Here is a 23864-nt window from a genome sequence, read left to right as displayed (position 1 = left end):
TTCCAAATCTGGACCAGGGCATCACTGAGCTCCTGGACAGTCTGAGGTGCAACCTGGTGGTGTTGGATGGACCAAAATATAATGTCCCAGAGGTGTTCTATTGGATTTAGGTAAGGCGAGTGTGGGGGCCAGTCAATGGTATCAATTCCTTCATCCTCCAGGAACTGCCTGCATACTCTCACCCCATGAGGCCGGGAACCCAGGACCCACTGCACCAACATAGGGTCTGACAATTTCATCCCAATATCGAATGGGTGCCAGTGGCAGACCTGCCAAGTCTGGTATTCTATTGCAAATGCCAATCGAGCTCCACGGTGCCGGGCAGTGAACACAGGGCCCTCTAGAGGATGTCGGGCCCTCAGGCCACCCTCATGAAGTTTGTTTCTGATCGTTTGGTCAGAGACATTCATACCAGTGGCCTGCTGGAGGTCATTTTGTAGGGCTCTGGCAGTGCTCATCCTGTTCCTCCTTGCACAAAGGAGCAGATACCAGTCCTGCTGATGGGTTAATGACCTTCTACAGCCCTGTCCAGCTCTCCTAGAGTAACTGCCTGTCTCCTGGGATCTCCTCCATGCCCTTGAGACTGTGCTGGGAGACACAGCAAACCTTCTGGCAATGCACCATCCTGGAGGAGTTGGACTACCTGTGCAACCTCTGTAGGGTCCAGGTATCGCCTCATGCTACCAGTAGTGACACTGACCGTAGCCAAATGAAAAACTAGTAAAAAAAAACAAAAAAAAAAAGTCAGAAAAGATGAGGAGGGAAAAATGTTGGTGGCCTCCACCTGTTAAATCAGCTGAAACTGATTAACAGCCCTCTCCACTGCTACTTAACTGACCAGACCAAGATCCCAGAAGTTTAATTAATTTGATGCTATACTTTGATTAAAAGTTGTTCCTTTAATTATGTGAGCAGTGTATATATCCCACAATAGATCTATGCTATACATACTTATATACTACTGGGTAGCTTTGTTCTGCTTACCCCACATGTAGGCATGCTGTTTAAAACCAAATACCACACAAACAATTTAACTGATTAAAAGTTTACGCTTATTATTTTAAATATTTTCAACATGACATAACCAGCAACATCAGGACTATCAATTATGCTGGACTGATTAAAGCAAAATTATTGGGAAATAATGCCCTCAGAAACACACATTAGCATATGTAATACTTTCAATATTGTTAATAGGACTAAAAGGAGCGCGATCATATAACGTTCAGATCGTAAACCAAGGTCCGGTGTCATATGCCTGCTGTTTGGATATGTATGCATTAATAAGAGGACTGAAGCAAATTTTACTTTCCCTATAAACTAATTACTTTCATATGCAATAATTGGTAACTGGTAATTTTCAGTAACTTGCACAACACTGCTGACTAATAAAGTTACCACCGTTGTCTGAATCCAAAGTAGTTGTTATGCTATATATGACCACTACCACACAACTCATGCTCGACGTCCTCCTAGAGGAAGTTCTCCCAATGATCCAGGTACAATATGGTGATAATTTGTGTATTTTCCAGCATGAGGGATCACCATGCCACAAGGCAAAAGTGACAATGTAGTGGCTCAGAGATCATAACATTGAAATTTTAGATCCATGGCCAGGAAACTCCCCAGATTGTAATCTCATTGAGAACCTGTGGTCATACCTCAAAAAGAAGGTGAACAAGCAGAAGCCTGCAAGTTGTGAACTACAAGCAATAATGAGGCAAGAGTGGATCACCATCAGTCAGAATTTAGCCCAGAAGGTGTCACCCAACATGTTGCGGAAGTTATGAAGAAGGGTCAACACTGTAAATATTGATACTTTGAATAAATGTAATGTTTTTGCCAATAAAAGCCTTTGAAACTTACAAAATGTTTATAATTGTTCAGCATACCGTAAAAAATAGATATAAAAATGTCGAAACAGCAAAGGTTGTGAAACAAAATTTGCGTTATGGCCAAAACTTGGCCATGACTGCAGGACCCATATATAGGAATTAAATTCCGCAGAAGTTTTCTTACCGGCCAGAGGATTTTTTCCCCCTAAAAGAATCTGCTAAATCGCCTGAAAAATACAGCGACATACAACCAAAACAAAAATAACCTAAATTACTTAATTCTGTGAAAAAAAGGCGTAGCATATACCCTACCCCTTCAAAAACTGTTAAAAAACTAAACGATGCTGACAAGAACAGTGACTGCAGGTATCTGTAATTTGTGTTGCAGCTCTGACAGCGAGATATAGTAATAGTTCATAGTTTTTAGTATATCAAGTATTTCAATATACTTATCACAACTTCCAGGATTTCTGAAGAAGCTTATTTCTATCATTTAAAAATGATTTTCAAAATGTTAACAATATGCAAAAGAGCATAATGGAGTTCAACTTTAAGGTATTTTCAGCTGCCATGTATTCCGACAAATTAAAGTAATAAATGTATGAATTCGGTATTATTCTGAGTTACTGCCGCTTAGACTGATACCGATACTAAAACACGGAATGATACATTGAAGATGTCGCTTCCTTATAAACAAACCTCACGTGGACCACTTCGCTTCCCCAATGAAACTAGGATGTAAAGTGGTAGACATGTTGGCTCTAGAGTTATGTCAAGCCCTTTACTCCCTATACTACAGCATTCTAAGATGGCGCATTCCTGTTTTCAGTTTCACGGTCATGAGTTCGCTGCTGGTCATGCGCAGTAAAGTTTTGTTTATGAAACTGGATTGGGTTGTGTTTGTTTCCATGGGCAGTTTTTAGCAAATCGTTTCAGTTCACGGTTACATGTTGTTTATCGCTTTTAGGCAGGACACAGACGTAAACTGAGAAACGTAAATGGGTACCGTTTCAAGCACGGAGAGCGAACGAGAGCCGCTCCTCGTTCCAAGTGTGCCGGAGACGAGCACACATACTTCGTACAGCCGGGTCTACGGAAGAAGATGGCTGATTCTCATTATATTTTCTCTTTTGGCATTTATGCAAGGAATAGTGTGGAATACTTGGGGTCCAATACAGAATTCGGCTAAACATGCTTTTGGATTTTCAGACATAGACATCGCTGTGTTGGTTTTGTGGGGTCCGATAGGCTACATTCCATGGCTGCTGTTCATGTGGTTGATGGACAAGAAAGGTGAGTATTGTTTTGATGAGGCATGAGAGTCACTGAATGGTAGATATGGTAGATACTGATTTTTGCGACTGGACCGTGTACCGGATACCCTGAATTACCGAATATTCCATACTGGATTATCAATATTAATCGCACTAAAAGTGGTAAAGTTATTGCTCAGAATATCATACATTAAGATTAAGATGTGACGCCAATTAATTCTATTGTCAGTGGTGTTCGTAGACTGCCTTGACACAACACGGGTTATACGAGTGCCTTTACGCATGCTAGTACTCATTTACATTTTTATTATATAATAATCCCTGAAGTATTCCCTTTCTCATACCATGACAAAGGAATCACATTTCACACAAACTCCTTGTAGACAATTTTTCTTAATGAATGAAAGAAATAATTATTTTTATTTTTATTTTAAATTAGGCATAGGTAACATGTATGTCTTCTAATTAGCTAATTTGGCAAATCCAGAACAATACTAGGCGTTTCGTTGACGATAAAGTCTTTGCATTTAGGAGAGCCCACAGTACAGTGTCAATCATTTAAAACTCAATATTAATCTGTTATTCACTGATTAGTCAGTAACCTGGTTATGGCCATAAGTGTGAAACACGATTTTTGATATGAAAAAATGTATAATTTTGGTTTTAATTTGTTCTCTTAAATCCTGGTTTGATATTGAGTGACACTTAGAAAAGTGTTTATCCGGAGCAAAAATGTTACATTTTTTTGTAGTGAAATAAATTAGAGAAATATTTTATCTTTTCACTGCTATCAAAATTTATTGTTATTACCTTAAAGTTTAATTTTGGTTGTAGTGATAAAAACTTTTTTTGAAACAAGTGCCAATGAAAGACGTTTTGTTCTTTATATTCTGACATAGAAGCCCCCCCCCCCAGGTGTATTCCATGCTTTGGTAGGGCTGCAACTGTTATTTTTATAATCAAGTATTCTGTCTATTTTTATGATATATACTGCATAGTCAGATAAAGTATTTTGTTCAAGTGTAAGAAAAATTGAAAGAACTTATGCCAGCTCGGTCTTAACAAATAGTGGTTTTCATATCATGAAAACCAAAAATTTATTGCACAAATTTGCAAATTCCATCAAAACATATTCAGCAGAGCAGGCAAAGACTTTTACTGAAAGTAATTTGAACATGTGCCATGTATGTGTTCACTTTTTGTATTTTGAACTTTTCAGTAAATGTTTACCATAGCAGTATATACAGATGCAATATGGCAGTCAATGTACTAAATAGAAGCAGAGTGCACTTTAAAAATGCACTTCAGATGATATTGATTTTTATGTTCATCTTCATCTTAATAATAATAATAATATTTCAAACGGCCCCAACTAATGTGAAGTCTCTTGCTTGCTCAGCCAGACTACTGTCATGGAAATGGAGTGTAGTTCAGTGGCGTTCTAATGATATCACTGATAAGACATAAACAAACGAAAGCCTGCTTTTTATCCTTTTGTGCTCAATATTGAGTAAATGGTGATTGATACTTTGATAGCCTGGCTTCACGTGTATTCTCATTTTTGATCCTATCATATTCCTCATTGATTTTGATTTATATCAGATAATTCCTGAATATTCTGTTTTTGTTGTTTTTACCAGCACAAATCATTTCATTCAGTTCAGAACCAAGAGTAAATCTACAAATTTACACAACAGTACTGCAGATACACCCTCAAATTTTTCTCAAAGAACTCATATCAGTATATATCATATCATGGGCAGAATTAAATAAACTGCTCCATCACATCCATTGACAGAGCTTTTTGGAGCATAGCAACACAACATTGAACCCATGATTAGGACTAATTTAAAAATATCAAATAGCAAAGGTGTGGAAACAACCAGCATAAACTGATTACAAACAATTAAGTTTGATTAGTATGGCTTATATTACATCCAGAAATACAGATCAATGTTTTTTTGACTACATTTTACATATACAGTGGTACCTCAGAACTCGAAATTAATCCGTTCAGAACTCCGGACCGAATCCTAAAAAGTTACTGTTTTTGGTAAAAATTATATTTCCACATGGCAAATAATTTACTAGTAGGTGTAGTAGAGTAATGGAAAACCAACAGACTCAACAGTCATGACATGCATGCTGCTGATTCTGTGTAATTGAATCATTAATTGAAAGGGGCTTGTTCAAAATAATAGCAGTGTGAAGTTCAATTAGTGAGGGCATTTGTTCTGTGAAAAACCAGGTGCCAATTATGGGCCTTTATTCAAGTAAAGAAGGCAGCAAATGTTGTACATGCTGGTTGTAGTGCATTTCTCTCTGAAATTCTGAGTAAAATGGGTCGTTCCAGACATTGTTCAGAAGAACAGCGTACCTTGATTAAAATGTTGATTGGAGAGGGGAAAACATATAAAGAAGTGCAGAAAATGATAGGCTGCTCAGCTAAAATGATTGCAAATGCTTTAAAATGCAGGGCTGTGGAGTCGGTAGATAAATGCTCCGACTCCGACTCCGACTCCTCAGTTTCTAAATCTTCCGACTCCGACTCCGACTCCCCGACTCCGACTGCTCTGTATGTATATACTATGCTAATGTATTTTCTACATCCATTGAAGGAAAGGAAGGCAACATACATGTCATTTCACCACAGAACTACTGGCTAGGAAGCCAACACTCTACTATAATGCCAGATTAAAGACAAACACAATGAAAACAAGGATTTTGCCACCGGCCGATGTGCGTGTACAATCGCGGCAATTGATTGGCGGCCGCAGATTGCGGGTGTCCACATGGATGGGCAGATCCAGCTTGCCGAAAATCTCGACCACCGCCCCCATCCAAAGTAATGTGATGCCACTGTCTGCTGCAGTGGCTGTCTCCTCTGTCAGCCAGCCGGAAATTTAGTGCATTGTGTCACTCACCGGCCAGCTGATCAGCAGAACGAGCCTCTGCTGGAGACAGGTAGGGAGATCTGTGTTCTCGGCTCCTTCGGCTCCCTTCACTAGCGCATAGCGAAGGGGAGCCGACGCAGCTGAGAACACACCAGATGATTTTTCAGGCTTTGGACGCGTGATGACTCGTTGAACGGCCGAAAAATCGGCAGTGCATCTGTAAATGTATGGGGGGCTTTAGGCTAGGTTCACAGTTCCCTGTAACAGTGGAACACGACACAATGGAAAGCGGTGCCGCACCTTACCTGTGCATTACATCCCATATAGTGACGCAAACAGTCAATGAAAAGCATGCTTCATGCATGGTTACTTGACATGTTCGTTTTGTGGTAACATTATGCACTGCATGCATTGGGCTTTATTCTTACAGCAGAGAAGTAGTTCATTATGACTGTTTGTGAATTGGGACATTTCAACTTACTTTTTTAATTCCCATTTAAATTTAGTAGGAGTCGGAGTCGGTTAACTTTTTGCCGACTCCGACTCCAGGTACCCAAAATTGTCTCCGACTCCGACTCCTCGACTCCGACTCCGACTCCACAGCCCTGTTAAAATGGCAGCCAAAACCTAAAAGATGTGGAAGAAAACTAAAAACTACCATTCAAATGGATCGAAGAATAGCCAAAATGGCAAAGCCAATGATCATCTCCAGGAAGATCAAAGGTCTAAATTTACCTGTGAGTACTGTTACAATCAGATGATGCCTATGTGAAGCCAAGCTATCAGCAAGAAGCCCCCGCAAAATCCGATTGCTGAAAAAAGACGTGCTGAAGAGGTTACAGTTTGCCAAAGAATATATTGACTGGCCTAAAGAGAAACGGCCACATTTTGTGGGCTGATGAAAGCAAGATTGTTCTTTTTGGGTCTAGTGGCCGCAGGCAGTTTGTTAGACGACCCCCAAACACTGAATTCAAGCCACAGTACACTGCGAAGACACTGAAGAATGGTGGCGCAAGCATCATGATTTGGGGATGTTTCTCATACTGCGGTGGCGGGCCTATTTATCACATACCAGGGATCATGGATCAGTTTGAATACCTCAAAATACTTGAAGAGGTCATGTCGCCTTATGCTGAAGAGGAAATGCCCTTGAAATGGTTGTTTCAACAAGACAACAACCCCAAACATACCAGTAAACCAGCAACATCTTGGTTCCAGACAAACAAGATTGACGTTATGGAGTGGCCAGCCCAATCCACGGACCTTAATCCATTAGAAGACTTGTGGGGTGACATCAAAAATGCTGTTTCTGAGGCAAAACCAAGAAATGCCGAAGAAGTGTAGAATGTAGTCCAATCATCCTGGGCTGGAATACCTGTTCACAGGTGCCAGAAGTTGGTCGACTCCATACAACACAGATATGCAGCATTTCTCAGAAACAGTGGTTATACAACTAAATATTAGTTCAATGATTCAAAGGAAAGCAAAATCTTAAAACATTTTTCAGTTCATATGGTGAATCTTTGAGTTTGTAAAGATGAATGTGGACACTGCTATTTTTTTGAACAGCCTAATATTCCCTTCCCTTCCCTTCCCTTCCCGTAAAAGAATAACACAAATGTGATTAATTTCTCTTCTTGTTTTGATTTGGAATAGAATTTGTAGTGCTCCCAGTGCATTTGCTTGTATGGAAATAAAAACTATTACAAGGATTTTCAGCTTTATTCACTTTTTTAGACACACTGCTATTATTCTGAACACAACTGTACATCCATAATGTTATGTGTTCTGCTACAGAGCACTTGTAACTGGCAGTTTTTCATCTGTGCAGGTTTGCGGTCATCCCTGCTGCTATCAACACTCCTCATGGTGGTAGGTTCAGGGATGCGGATCATTCCCCTTCAAGACCTGTACTTGAGAAGATGGTAAGCCTTTCATTAAGGTTGCTGCGGTGAGCAATACAAACAGTGACTAGATGGCATTCTTCTGGTAAATTTGAAAATAACTTGACAGAAGAGCTCATGCTTGCCCTGATCATAGACATCTTAGAGTAATATTTATTTAACAACTACAGTACAGCCATATAGAAGCATAGAGAGGTGCATAACACCACCAGAATATTCTGTTAAATTTGCAGTTTGATGACTGAAAAGATTATATTCACCACAAGACTGACAAAGCATAAACGTAAAGAATGCAGGTTATTTTGTTTAATGCATGAGCTATACACTTGTTCCGAAACACAATTATTATTATTATTTTAATCAAAGTGAAATTTAGAAAATAATGGTGATATGGGATCATATATTTCCTTAACTTGCCCTTAAGACTGGTTCACTTTAAGTCTTGCCGATCACAAATCATTTTTGTTCAGCTCCCAGAAGAAACCAAAATTAAAATTTCAGTTGTACTGCATAATCTGTGTTTGGATAAAATAGCTCAATAATTAAAGAAAATGACATTCCGGTTTTAACACTATTCGTTTGAAATTGACACACTTTATAATATAAGAAAAACAAACATTTTGTACTGAGAATAACAATCTAATGGGCAGCATAATTGTGCACCATTCAGAAATGAATTGAGAATGTCATTGAAAATCCAATTCAATTTGTGAATCTGAACTGAATTTGAATTTCATTTGAACACAGGATTCAGAATTGCAATTTGACTTTGAATTTAAGGAAGTAAAATTTTAAATGGTTTTGAATTAATATATATATATATATATATACACACACACACACACACACACACACAGTGTAGGTGCAACTTTAAGCAATACAGCTCAATAATTCAATATTACACATAAATGCGTTAACATACACAGCATTCACTGTATCATCATTATAAATATGTCATGTTATTAAGAAAGAAAGAATAAAATACTTGAAGTTTCATTTTGTGCACCACGGTGCACAAAAGTTGAGTGTCCCTTCAACAGTCATTGCTGGTCTTGACTGTAGTGCCAAACCAAAGAAACTTCCCATACTCTCTGCCTACATCGAAAATCAAATTAGTCCCCCACCAGTCACAAAGGCTTCACATGATGTCATTGCCATTGCAAATGTGCTATACATGGGATACTTTCTTTTCTGAATCCAGGCATGTAAAATAACCTCCAAAAGCCTGGTGGCGCTAGGGCTGCACGATTTGGAGAAAATATCGAATCGCGATTTTTCTGACAGAAATTGCGATTACGATTTCATTTGCGATTTAATTTTTTTATGTCAAGCTTCAGTTCAATATTCAGTGTGTAGTAATTTTAAAACATATGACGCAGCATGAGATACCATCAGTATTAACTGGTCTATATTCTAATGCAAGGATGAGAACTTAACGATGTGATGTGTCAAGTTAAATAAAGTAATAATGAAAACAATTGCAACAAAAAGAAAAATAGCGATCTTGTAGGTAACGCTTATTACCCTCCAAATAACACTAGAACCGCCTTTTCCCACGCCAATGAACAAGCAAGAACTACTTCGGTGTATGCAGCCCTTTTGTTTGTTTGTTCAGGCTGCTCTGTCTTGAAACCGTAAAGCTGGAAATTTTTAAACGTAGTATGCATTTTATAAAATGTTGAATAAATAGAAGTCGTTTATTGGTGATTTCATGTTGGTTGAAGTTTCCGCTTTTTAACAACTGTATACGGTTATTTTCTATACAAATCAATTCAGGTGAAACAAAAAATGTACGTGTTCATGGTTGCAAACTCTTTCAGACTCTCATGCAAGAAATCTTACGGCAAATCTATATTCCATTCTGAACTTAAAATTAGCTGCATCAAAAACGTTACGGCAGTTTGCAAACCCTACAGACTATTTACAAGGTAATAAAACACACATACATGTAAATGTGTGTGCAGAACAGAGAACAGAAAATCTCACTCCATGCAGCTGACCAAAGTTGCCAACCCTGCATTTTATTTAAAATGAGAAGTAAAATGCAGTTTTCGACTGCAGCTTATCATTCCTATGCTTTGTTACTCGGACAAATACAAAATGAATGAATAAACATTATATGCTTCTGTTTTTGTATGTTTTCTAAATAAGACCACGTGCCCATACCCAACTGTAATAGCGATTAAAGCGATCTATTCTTTTAGTATTTATGTTAAAGCAAGACTTTTATTTTATTACTGTTGTGGGATTAACCTTTGGAACCACTTAAATTTAATAAGCACAAAAACATATGACATAAACACGACTGTATTGTGGGTTTTACGGCTTTTTTGGAGGTCACCGACTCCGCTGCTATGAGAATTACTGACTGTCTCATTGTTGTTTTGATGGGTTAGCGGTATACTAATGCTATTGCCTATTAATAAAAACCAAAGGTATGATACACTGAAGTATATTGCAGCTGGTGTTTAAAAGGAGCTCGCCGGTTCTATTGATGATAGGACCTTTCTGAAACAATCTCGGACCATGAAATAGGAAGGCAATTCACTTATAGCTCAGTAGCGGGTTTCACTTGATTGCTGTTTGTGGGCGTGTACTCCGTTGCCTCGGGCCACTTCTGATTGGTGAGCTTGACTGTCACATAAAGAGCACGGTGCTTGTGATTGGTGAGAACGACTGTCACATAGGGAGCACGGTATGAGTTTGGAAAACTATTCTTACAACAGTTTTAAACCCTGGGTCTGACGTGCTGTATAATGTACAGTATGTCCTAAATCGCAGCCTTTGTGATTTGCTAATCATGTTCTTTCAAATCGCGATTTCGATTTGAAATCGATAAATCGTTCAGCCCTAGGTGGCGCTGTTACTTTTTTTGAACCTGAAAGAATTTAAGGTGTTGTCCCATATTCATTACATTATTTGCACTGTTTACACATTTTGAATCCACAATTGCACCTTCACTCTATTGCAATCAGCACAATTTTGCCCTTGGATTAGCATTATCTGGGCTTCTTTTTAGGTACTTCTGTGAGTTGGTTCTTTGGTTTGTAGTTCTGTGTCGTCATTGTATCACTGTTAACATTTATATAATAATATACCTTTTTACGTGCGTTGTGAGTCCTTTATGCTGTTGCGGTAGACTATATTGTGAATAGTACATAGCTAACCACAGGTCATTAAGAAACATTTAAATCATTCAAAATATTTTTTATTTTAACTAAGGATTTATATAGGCTTTAGCATTTGTATAAGTTTGCTTTAGGCTTTTGCTCTGGTCATCATAAAAAGCACCCCAAATCAGCCTGTTGGTAATACAGCAGAATTACATGGTTATTCTGGGTATTCTGAACCTAATATCCAAAGTTTCACTTACAATAAAAAAGAAAATTTTGTAATTTTACCTGTTAATTTTTGAGGAAAATAGAAAAAAGTTCAAATCCAGTTAAAAACTAAGAAGAGTAATACTAGTGATATATTTAATTAATTCTGTTAATCACATGCACTATGTATGACTAAAACATCATATGTGTCATAATCTATTTTTCTATTCTGCATACTTGTTGCTAGTAAGGCCATATCACTCCTGCCAACAATTAAGTTAATTAATACTGCTTCTTTGAAAGTTTGAGTCTTTCTCTAGTTGTACAGGAAATTTCTTGGTAGTAAAGCTTACCTGGGTTTAAGCCATGAATAGATCATATTTTAGCATAGGGAGATACATTTACTAATATGTTTGATGTTTATTTAAATGTCTGTTTTAAAATGAAAACTCGTCGGTCTCTCTAATGTAGGAGAGCATGATATGTCATCGTAAATGTCCATTCTGAAGCATTTTTACTCGTATTTAGAAGAACTTCTGAGATCTCTACTGCTCAGGTTGACAGGTGACCACAGTAAATGTTACATTTTTATTGCCAGCCACTCTGGCATAATGGGACTTTATTTTAGAATATTTAAACTTGTAGAGTTGAGAGCTAAAAGGTATTTTTATACAGGAAGGTGTGGTGGCTGATTAGGTATAATGTATGTATGTATGTATGTATGTATGTATGTATGTTTGTGTGTATATGTATATGTGTGTGTGTGTGTGTGTATATATATATATATATATACTGTATATACACAGACACACACACACGTGCGCGCTCAGTTCTTCTGAGTTAATTATATCTTAAGGAGGCATCAGTAAAGACCAAGTACAAATCAGTATATATCAGTTATATATTTTTGGAGGGAGGGGTGCTTTACCAAGTTAATTGATCTGTTTCTGTAGGTCTATTAACTTGATAAAATAAGCATCAGATCAGGGGGCACAGTGGAATGGACGTGTTCTGTGCATAGCTGTCAAGTCTCCCGTTTTGGCCGGGAAACTACCGTATTTTACCCCTCTTTCCCGCCGTCCTCCCGTATTAGTATTTTCCCGTAAATCTCCCGTATTATAATATCATTTAAAAAAAATTCCTCTGCCTCTCCAAACTGAACTGTCAGTAGCCTTGCGAGAACTGCCACCTGCAGTAGTCTGCAGGTCATTTACAACATTAACCAGGTCATAAATGCGGAGGTTAAAATGGCAATGCTGTGTGCCAAAAACAACGTTACTTTTACCTTCTGTGACGACTTCAACAAGGATACAAAGTCTGCAACAAATCTGTATAATAAGTCATTAGTGAATGCCAGAGAGCCACATGAGTGAACATGAGAAATTAAAAGAAAATGTGTAATGAAAATAAAATGTAAATGACAAGTGGTTATTTTCGATTTCTTGTACACCTGTCTTAAAATGTAAGGGATACTGGAGCTTGGTTGGGGTGGTGGGGTGGCTCGCAGTGGGTGCTGGAAAATTTCCCTGATTTTCAAATCCAAAACTTGACAGGTATGGTTCTTTTTGTTCTTTTAGTATTTATACATTGCAAACTGTTTGTGGGACAGATGTTTTATGGCTTATGGGACGGTTTATTAAATATTTTGACAGATTTTCACTACAGAAATTCTGGACCTGAATTTAATAGTGTGCCTTTTCATTAATGCTTATTTTTGTGTTCCTAATTTGCTTTGTTTATAGACTTTATTGTAGAGCAGGGGTGGGCAATTTTATCCAGACGGGGCTGTTGGGTATGTGGGTTTTCGCTGCAACTCCCTAATTAGTTTACTAATTAGAAGACGAATGATTGGATGAAGAGTCCTCACACCTGGGTTTGAACAGCTAACCTAAACGTTATCCCAGAAACCTGCATACACACTGGCCCTTTGTGGATAAGAAATGCCCACCCTTGTTCTAGAGATTTCTTATCTTGATTTTGAATTGTGCATTTCTTTTCTTCTTTTGCAGGTTAATTCATGGGGCGCAGTTGTTGAATGGTTTAGGTGGACCGACTTTAATGAGTGCAGGCCCTCTTCTCTCTACCACATGGTTTGCTCCAGACCAAAGAGCTACAGCCACAGCTGTTGCTTCTTTGGTTTGCTACCTAGGGTCAGCAAGCTCGTTTCTAATTGGTCCTCTCATAGTACCAGCACCCAATGATACCCAAGTAGTGGACAAAGGAATTAGCCAAGACATCAATCACATAAAGGACAGGATCCAACTTGTACTATATGCAGGTAATTTTCTTGTGCCAGTACAGCCAGTATGAAGAAAAATCTTATGTAATTATCTTATAAAAGCATATTTCACAATGAAACACGGTCATCCACTCATCTTGCATAACTTTTATTGTGCATGGTGACATTAAGCTTGGAGCTTATTTCAGGAAGCATTGAGCTATGTACAAACTCAGTACGCAAGGGTAGGATTCAAGCCCACACCCTTCTAGATGTGTAGCCGCAGTGCAACCAATGAGGAGGTTTGTGGCTCTGCTGGTTAGACCCTATGCCCATGACTGCAAGGTAGTCTGTTCAAAGTCCATTGATGTCACTATTGGCCCTGCGAGCAAGGCTCTTAACTCCATTGCTCCCTTTTGTGTAAGGTCTCGTTCTTGTGTACTTCCAGAAAGAGGCTGCAGAAGGAAATGTGTACATAACCGAAGTCTGTGCTCTCTCTGTCAGTGACTTAGATACAGCAAATGGTACTAATTAAGCAACATGGAAGATCATCAGAGTTTACACCATTACTTTATCAGCAGCATAGGGGAGCAGTGAAAATTAGTAATCTGTCAGTTTAGCATTGCAATTAAAAAAAAATTGAACTGAAGAATTTTAACATCTACTACATAAAGTTATGAAAGTTCATATTTTATAAATATGTAGTTCCATTGCATGAATTATTCAAGCATTAATAAACGACATGTACAAGCAATGCAGATTCATAACTGGATAATATGTTGATTATCCTATGAAATTTTTATTGGAACAGTCTGATAATAGATTACCTGTGCAGTGTGAACTCTCAAGCAGTGTTATCTCTATTCGGATGATGGTGTAATACATAGTTCTCTGCCTGATTGCTCCGTTTTTCGCACCTGCAGAATTTGGGATGATCACAGTGCTGTTTGTGGCTGTGCTGCTTTACTTCCCGTCACGCCCCCCTGTGCCCCCCAGTGTGGCTGCTGCTAGTCAGAGGCTCAGCTACAGGAGCAGTATCTGCAGACTTCTCAGGTAAATTAATGGTTGTTCCCCTTATGCAGACCTTCTATTATACTCATAGTAGTATGGTGAAGTATAGGATGTGTCAGAATATGTTCCAATAGAACAATTCTGTTCTATATAGTAACAATTCTATATAGTAATTCCACAGTAGCATTTGTAATTATTAATTTGTAAAATTCTAAAGACATTAACGCTGCAAATGCTTTTTTTTTAAAAAAAAAAAACCAAACTGATGTTCACTGACCAAAAAACGGCAATATAAAGGTAATTAATTTGACCGACTGAAAATCCTGCATCTTTCGAAATATTTACTATGCCATGTTAAGTGTCCACAGATTTTCTAAGCCAGGGTTATTCAACTCACGGTCCTCGTGGTCCGAGCACTGCTGGTTTTCCAGCCTTTCTTTACCTGTCAGTCAGGTGTGAAGCCTCTGACCAATCAAAATCAGTAATTATTAAACAACTACCTGGGAGAACTGAAAACACGGCCTGGATTTGGAGTTGAAGAGTTGAAGAACCCTGTTCTAAGCATAGACCTGATTTGCTCTTTGGAGGAGCAGGCAGGTATGTCTATTTAATTGACCACTGAGTGCAGTGCCTGCACAATTTTGAAGTGTTTTGGGTTGTTATTCTAATGAAGAAGAAAAGACTGCTCAATCAGCCGTAATTATGACGGAATACAATACCTTCGAAGTACGCTAAAGCTATGCCGATTGAGATCGCCATGGGTTTGATGAAGATCACTATCACGGTCACCTGCAAAGTACCTCCAGACCATAACGCTGCCTCCTCCATGCTTCACAGTGGGAACCACATATGCAGACCTTTAGAAATACATGCTGGTTGAACCTAAATATTTCAACTTTCAGATTTAACTCATTGCCCCTCACTGTCCTGTCTCACATTGCACTGTAGTTTGTCCTATTCACATATGCATACACAATATGGACAAAAGTATTGGGACACCTGGCCATTATTCCTACAGGAACTTTTACAATATCCCATTCTAAATCCATAGGCATCAATACGGAGTTGGTCCCCCCTTTTGATGCTGTATCAGCTGCCACTCTTCTGAGAAGACTTTGCACAAAATTTTGAAGTCAGTCTGTGGAAATTTTTGCCCATTCATCCAGAAGGGCATTTATGAGGTCAGACACTGATGTTGGATGTGAAGGCCTGGCTCGCAATCTCCATTCTAGTTCATCCCGAAGGTGTTTGATAGGGTTGAGGTCAGGGCTTTGTGTAGGCCCGCCAAGTTTTTCCATACCAAGCTCACCCAGCTATGTCTTTTTGGACCTGGCTTTGTGCACTGGGGCACAGTCATGCTAGAACAGAAAGGGCCTTCCCCAAACTGTTCCCACAAAGTCCGAAGCATTGAATTGTCCAAAAATGTCTTAGTATGCTGAAGCATTAAGAATTCCCTTCACTGGAACTAAGGGGCCTAACCCAACTCCTTATCCCTCCTCCACCAAACTTTACAGTTGGCACAATGCAGTCAGGCAGGTAATGTTCTCCTGGCATCAGCCAAAGCCAAACTTATCCATCAGACTGCCAGATGGAGAGGTATGATTCGTCACTCCACAGAACATGTGTCTTCTGTTCCAGAGTCCAGTGGTGGTGTGCTTTAAAACCACTCCATCCAACGCTTGGCATTGCGCTTGGTGATGTGTGGCTCGGCCATGGAAGCCCATTCCATGAAGCTCCTGGTGCACAGTTTTTATGCTGGGCTTAATGTTAGAAGAAGTTCGGAACTCTGCAGTTCCAAACACCTATCACCCAGCATCGGCTGGTTACCAATGCCTGCAAGGAAGTGGACAAAGGAGTCTGCAGGAAGTCATGAAGGCAAAGGGCCTGAGCCAAATACAGTTTTTGTGTGTAATACTGTACTCACAACGTCTCCAATAACAAGACACAGATCACAAAACTAGACTGCTGTACCTGATGTGTAAGACCTGCTGAACATGAAGAAAATGGATTTCTAGGGCTGGTGATAAGGAGGGGATGAAGGGGGTGGAAGTGATGAGATAACTCCATGAGGTGGGAAAAACTTCTACAGGGACAAGTGAGACTGCATACTGCAGCATTTGGAGGAGCATCATTGGCTATTAACTGACTGTTTATTTAGTGGTGCAGTGATACCGGAACCGGGCCAATAAGATGGATGTATGATACCGCAGATTTGACCCTGAGTCACTGGCAGGACCCCCCACCACCCCTCTACTTCACCTCCACCACAGAGAATCTGACACTGTCTCTGCTCACCAGGTGAGAAGATAGTTGCACATGCTGGGTCTTTGGGAATGAACTCATAACCAGGGTGCTCACCATCCAGCCTCTGTAGCATTCTTTAGAAACTGCTCTCCCTTTTCCTGGAAGATTTCCTGCATAGTTTCCGTGCCAAGGAGGGGGTGTCCCTACACCTTCACGGACAGCACACCAGTTGTTGTTGTATCATACATCATTTACACCTTTTTGTTTTAGGATAATCTGGACCTGCTGTAGTTTGCTGACTAGTCACAGTTGAATGCCACTCTTATGTAAGTCGCTCTGGCTAAGGGCGTCTGCCAAATGCTGTAAATGTAAATGTAAATATGCAGTCTTAGCAGAGCCTAATACCACCAGGTAAACACTGGCACCATATTAAGGGTTATGTCCTTTGCTTTCTCCAGTGTCTTCAACACCAACCTGCTTCTCCACCTTGGTGACAAGCTTGGATATGGAAGTAAATCCGTGTCATCACAATTTGAATTTTATATGCCACTGAAATTCTAACATGGAATATTTATGCGTTGGAAATATGCATCGGAAATTCGATATTCCGAATTCACATGCAAAAATACGAGGTTAAAGATACGAGTTATACATCCGGGATACCAAGGCTAAGCAATTGAATCTGTGGCTGCGTTCGACTTCATGCAGCCGCTTACAGCACAACAGCAATACATTCCGCTCCTGACGTTTGTATCCCAGGCAGTTCCAAGGCGTTATCTGCTATTTCTTCCGAATATCACGTAAAGCAATAGTAACTGTTTTTCAGTTAATTTGCCTGGTAAAATAAAGTTTAAATAAATGATATAAATGCTCTAAAAGTACACGTTTATTTATTGTTAGTTACTGAAATGTTGCGCTGCTTTATTTGTTAAATCGTCCAGTCTGTGACGAAGGCATTCAAGTAAGAATTGCATTTTACTCAGTACATGACAGTAAAAACTTTGATTCCTTGAGGTACATGTATTTGATCTTTTTCCTGGCAGCTATCTTTTTACGCAGGGCCACTATACACAATAATTTATTTTTTTTCCACTGCTAACAGTTTGGATCAGGAATTGGTTATTGGAAAAGAAGTCATGTGCATGCAGGTGATATTTGTATAGATTTATCTACACCCTTCTGGCAGTCAGGTCTCTCAGACTATGAGGAGTAGAAGTTGTCTGACTTGGCTGCAGTCAGTTTATACTCCACCCCTGCAGCCGCAGCCAGATGCTCTTGTCACGTCAGCTGCAGACAGACCTGAGCCCAAGTCGAACGCAGCCACAGATTCGATTGCTTAGCCTTGGTATCCCGGATGTATAACTCGTATTTTTAACCTCGTATTTTTGCACGTGAATTCGGACCATCGAATTTCCTATGCATATTTCCAATGCATAAATATTCAATGTTAGAATTTCAGTGGCATATAAAATTCAAATTGTGATGACACAGATTTACTTCCATACTTGGAGCTATACTGGTGAATGCTCCCATTGTTACCTTAAGGACAGGTGTCAGTTTGTGAAGCTCCAAAACTATATTGGAATCAATGATGAGCATCACTGAACTGTCCTGTTTCCATTCCTATTCTCCCTTTACAAAAAAAACTGCACGTGCACCACCAGTTAGCCCTCTGCTGAAGTCCTCCGATGACTCCTCCATTTAAGACTTCATCAGGAGTTGAAATGGGTCATAGTACAGGAAGCTGAAGGAGAAGAACAACCTGCAACTGACCATCAACAAGACAAAGGAGCTGGTTTTTGATTTACAGGATGACCCCTAAAAACCTCTGAGACCAATCAGAATCCAGTGAGAGAATGTGGAAGCAATAAAGTCATACCAGTACCTGGAATTTCATCTAAACAGCTGGAAGGACAATAAAGCTGTCAGAGCAAGTTTCCTGAGGAAGCTCAGGTCTTTCATTGTGCACAGCGTGCTGCTAGAGATGTTCTTCTAGTCTATTGTCGCAAGTATGTTTTTCTACACTGTGTCAGTGGCAGAGAAGAGACTGTTAGTGAAACTAAGTCCGTCAACAGCCCTGTATGCCCTTTGCACAACACTCAGTCCTGAATCAGCTTTAGCCATCTGGTCATTGTGCTGTGGTGCTTTAATTAAGAGGCACTACTGGGAATGTTTTCTGTTATGAGATTATGCAGCACTTTCTCCATCTTGATGAAATGATTTTGCTTTTCTTTTCAGCAATGTGCGCTTCCTCATGATTGCATTGGCGTACTCGGTGCCTACAGGAGTGGCGGCTGGCTGGTCTGGAGTTCTGGACATGGTGCTCACCCCTGCCAAAGTCAGCCAGGTAAGAATTAGTAACACTGCACTGAATCTAATTTACCTGCTACATGTGATTTTTAATGTACAATTGGAGATATTATGTGTTCACATAAATTCATCATATATAAATTCATCTTTCTTAATATAGGAGGTAAGAATTGCAAATTATTTAAAAAATCACATCAATTATAAAGTACTGGCTCATCAAAGAATGATACCTTGGATTTAAACTGCTGCTTATTAGTGTGAAAAGGGTCGTCGTTGTGCTGTTCAAAGGGAATACCAATCATATAATTGGGATTTAAGTGAATGTATGTGTATGCAGTGGAACCTCCATACCCACTGATTAGGTATCGGCAGTTTCAATAATCCATGTTTTACCGTGACCTGAAAATATTAAGAAGAGGGTGAGTACAGGAAACAAGCAATACAATTCCACATTAAAGTAAAAATGTTGTGTACAAGATGTTTTTCATTGCTGCATTGTCCATTGTGCGTTAAGCAAAAATGTCAGAATCCTGTTTATTCAAGAGAAAGAGTGAGACCACAATCACATGACTTTTATTACAGTATATTGTTAAAATTGTTTTATTAATAATTATTGTTGTTGATGTCTTATTGTGTGTGTTCCGGTACAATCTAGTGGTGAACCATAACTGAAAATTAGTGCATAGGTTGGAAATGGGGAGAGATTATACCTATTACAACAAATGTGCTTTTCATGTGATTTATTTACAAATATTGACTGGTGACAATTTGCTCAGATGTGGATGTTGCCAAATCAACAGACAAAACACCTCTACCTAAAAATGAAACCTGTTCAGCTAAAAAAATACTCTCAGACAATACACTAGACCTAACTCCCTAAATAGCCCAAAACCAAAGACAAAAAGTTTATAATAGACAATGGCATCCACGTCCAACAGTCCAAATGAAAAATGAGAACTAAAGTAAGAAATAGAATATCTAATTTGCAAGTATATACTAGGGTAAACAAAACCAAAGAAGAGACTGAGCAAAAATCATTGTCAGAATCAAGTCCAGATCAATAAAATTAATGAATATCTGGGCAGCTACGAACAAAGATATGAAGTGGATCCATGGACCGGAGTTAAACTTAATGTGACGACGCGTGACCTAAAACAGGGTGGCAATACACAGTACAAACAGCTACACACCATAATGTGAAATTTATAAATTGATCTTTGTCCGATGTATGCATGTACATGAAACACAAGTTATATATGGTGTTTGCTGCTATCCGCAGTAGGTCTTGGGACGTATCTCCCCTGGATACAAGGTTACAACCATAAAACAATCACCAATTGATGTTTTCCCCAGGTGGATGCTGGCTGGATTGGGTTCTGGTCCATTGTTGGAGGATGTGTGTTTGGAGTGGCAATGGCTAGGTAAGCAACAAGAAGTATTGGTATGTGCTGTTAATTACTACTTATGCTGTGCTGAAATTGGGGGAATGCCACACAACAATTGTTGGATAATCTCACATATCAGATTCGTATTTTGTAGCAAACTTTGTCCCTTTAGGACCACAATGATCATGAATCAAAAAAGGTTTTAATAGAACTATAATGGTAAATACAATTTAATAACCAGCAGTATGGCATTTAACATTAGTTTAACACTATAAATAATACTTTGCATTTGTTGTCCCAGGTTTGCAGACTCCATCCGGGGCATGTTGAAGCTCATACTGTTGCTGATGCTGGCTGGCGCCTCCTTAGCCTCAACTTGGTTCACCCTAACCTGCTTAACTCGACTGACTCATCTCCCCTCCACTGCAGGTGGGTACTTCCCTAAGAGATGCAGACATTGCCTGAATGACCAGGAAAAGTACACAAACAGACTTCTGGGCAGTACTCTAATCAGAGTAAACTGGAAGAAGGTTGCACAAAAGAGACATAAATTTTTTTTTGATATTCCAGTGTTTCATTGAGGTTTGTAATTTCATGTCTGGATGTGTCAGTGTAGTGAAAGTGAATGGCCTATAATTTCTTGCTTGAACAAAAGAGGAATTACTTCATATCAAGGTAGTAATTTTCTTCATATTAAACGGTAATTTTCTGGTCATACTAAAAACGTCCATGTTTTTGCTGGATGATTTGCAGAATGATAGCCTTGTTTTTTAGTTATTCCGTCATGATTGTTGTGTGTTTTGGGTCATTTTTTTTTATATTGATCTTTATTGTAAACATACATGCAGACTGAAGAAAAGTCCCCCCACTGGTTGCTTCATGGTATTTGTTTGGTCCCGATTAGATCAAAGGGTTAAGTTCCTTCTGATCATAAAATAGTCATCCAGTTGGTGTAAGGATGTCTCTTGTGATTTCTGGAAAACTCCAGGCGTTGTTAGCCTTTCTCAGAACTAACTTCCACTAACATTGTCAATCTTCCAGAGACAAAAGTTGTGTAGTGCTGGAAAAATAATGTCAGTTTCTGAACTGTTTTCCATCGCAGGCAATAGGCTTTGTAACTGAAATGGTACTTTTGGTCTTTTGGTCATTAAACTTATAGTTACCCTCTCGTGTGATTTTGCTTCATTTTGACAGGTGTTAGGATTATGGTTTTGCCATATAATGTTTGACTTTGTCACAGTGGACTTATCTGTGCTCCTGTCAAACTTGGGCATCTGTAGGACTACTGTTATATCGATAAATACATTTTACTGTCCTTACTCTGTAAATATAACTGTTTTCTTAACTTCAGTAACTCTTTTTCTCACAGCCACTCTATATACTTCCTGCATCCTGGTGGGCATTTTTATCAACAGTAGTGTACCAATCTTCTTTGAGATCTTCATTGAGACAGTTTACCCTGTGCCTGAGGGCATCACGTGTGGTGTGGTCACTTTTCTCAGTAATCTTTTCACTGGCCTCCTGCTATTTTTCCTCACTTTCTACACTACAGGTAAGGGGTCAGCACTCAAGTTTGTTAATGTTAACTTCCATTCTGAATTTTAACATTTGAATCATAGAAACTCCATTTGTTTTTCTGTTTTTTTTGGCTGTTAGGCTGTTCTAATCTTAATTTGTATTCTGAACAGTTGAGGATTGAGTCTGAATAAAAATTTTGAGTTGAATTTAAAAATTGTATTACCATGGTTCTGTCACGATTAAAGATTTTGCTTTTTTTTATAAAAAAAAAAAGTAGAATATTTCTTTTTATGTATCTCACACAATGTTTTTGCCATTTTCCATTGAAAATTTCCTCCAATATATTGTGATTTTTAAAGAATGACTGACTGCATTTCCTGATGTTTATGAAGAGAATATGTTGTATGAAGTGAATGTGTTGTATGAAATGTATGCTTTGCCATATATTTGATGAATTCTGCAATGGTAATATATGACTCCAGCTGAGTGGTAAATTGCTGATACAAGCAGTAATGTTGCAGTTATTTGTTACTAAATTGCCACTTTATGTCTTTGTCATCAAAGTAATACACATTACTCACTGTGGTGGACTTTTATTTTTACAGATCTGTCATGGCTGAACTGGTGCCTGACGGGGTCCTGTGTTTTCAGCCTCATCCTCATACTCTTTTTCAGAGAATCCTACGACAGACTATATCTGGATGTCTTTGTCTCTGTCTGAATGATACCCACTATCAGTGGGATGACAGTCATTAAACTCCTTGCTCCAAATTGCACAAAAAAAAAATCTGAGGAAAAGAAGTAGGAATAACATATCCTTTTTATTAAAATGATTTTATTGGTTTCTTTCTAGTATTAATAATTAAATTATTAAATAATATGAAAGAATGATGATTATATGTGTTTTTTAGTAAGAACCACAACCAACCAGAGGTCCTTAAATTAAGGGTAGGAAATTTTCAGTTGATTGTTATGTCAGCACACTCAAGTTTTCAAGTTTACTGCAATGCAATGCTTTCTTTTTTATGCCAAGGGACTGTTTTTTTTTTTATTTTAAGAACATTGTTACATTTAGGAGGTTTTGTAGCAGGCACAGTGTCTTGTGGAAATCCTTGAAATTGCCTAAATCCTTTGAATCTTTTGAGTTTTTTTTTTTAATTACTTTCAGCTTACCCAGTGTTTCTTGGGTGGCACTGTTGAACATTATTTTTAATGTTTAATGTGTACAGATCAAGAACTTTCGTGATCATTGAAGAAAATGTCTAGACCTAGATTTTGTGATCTGTATTATATGTTTTGTTTGGAATATTCTGTGTATAATTCTGAAAGTAATTTCAGACATTTTAACCATTCTTACTATTGTACATGTTTACATTTACTTTAGTGGGCAACACACTAAGACAGGGAATAATATTTAATAAAGCATGTTATTTGACTGCCCACTGGAATGATACTTGCTGTTCTGGGGGGAGGGGAGGGGCAATTAAGGTTTATCTTCTGTTCTTAAAAATTCAATAATGTCAAACATCTTTCATCCATCAATACTGAGGAATCAATGATAGCATTGAAAATTCTGGAATGTATACATTTTTAAAATACCCTTCATTCTGGAGCTTTTGGTATTGTTGTTATTATTTAACATAATTGTTGCTTTTTGTAACCTGCACATTCATGCTGCGAATCTCCAGTTCCACCACAACCCAAGGGGGCTCTGTTGTATTAAGATCTGGTAACTGGAAAGGCCACTGAAGCAGACTGAACACATTTTCCTATTTATGGAACCAGTTTGAGATGACACATGGTTTGTAATATGGCACATTATCCTGTTGAAAATAGCCAATAAATGGGTAAACTGTGGCCATACAGAGATGCAGATAATCAGCAACAATAAAATTAATTGGAAATAGGGTGCCCAGTGTATGCCAAGAAAACAATTGTTACACCACCAGCA

At 38.6% G+C, this 23864-nt stretch overlaps 1 protein-coding gene across 1 annotated transcript; it reads left to right on the top strand.

The window, feature by feature from the left end:
* The first annotated feature begins 2685 nt into the window (after positions 1–2685).
* On the top strand, positions 2686–23353 carry slc49a4 (solute carrier family 49 member 4). The gene is made up of 9 exons (XM_072715449.1): positions 2686–3128; positions 7835–7928; positions 13237–13505; positions 14369–14498; positions 18939–19047; positions 20364–20431; positions 20697–20824; positions 21765–21947; positions 22519–23353. The coding sequence occupies exons 1-9, from the start codon at positions 2834–2836 to the stop codon at positions 22632–22634; spliced, it is 1392 nt and encodes a 463-aa protein (XP_072571550.1). The 5' UTR covers positions 2686–2833; the 3' UTR covers positions 22635–23353.
* The last annotated feature ends 511 nt before the right edge of the window (positions 23354–23864 follow it).

Source organism: Paramormyrops kingsleyae, chromosome 1, assembly GCF_048594095.1.
Source record: "Paramormyrops kingsleyae isolate MSU_618 chromosome 1, PKINGS_0.4, whole genome shotgun sequence".
Lineage (NCBI taxonomy): Eukaryota > Metazoa > Chordata > Actinopteri > Osteoglossiformes > Mormyridae > Paramormyrops > Paramormyrops kingsleyae.
The sequence above is the reverse complement of the archived record's forward strand: the minus strand, read 5'-3'. Positions and strand labels throughout refer to the sequence as shown.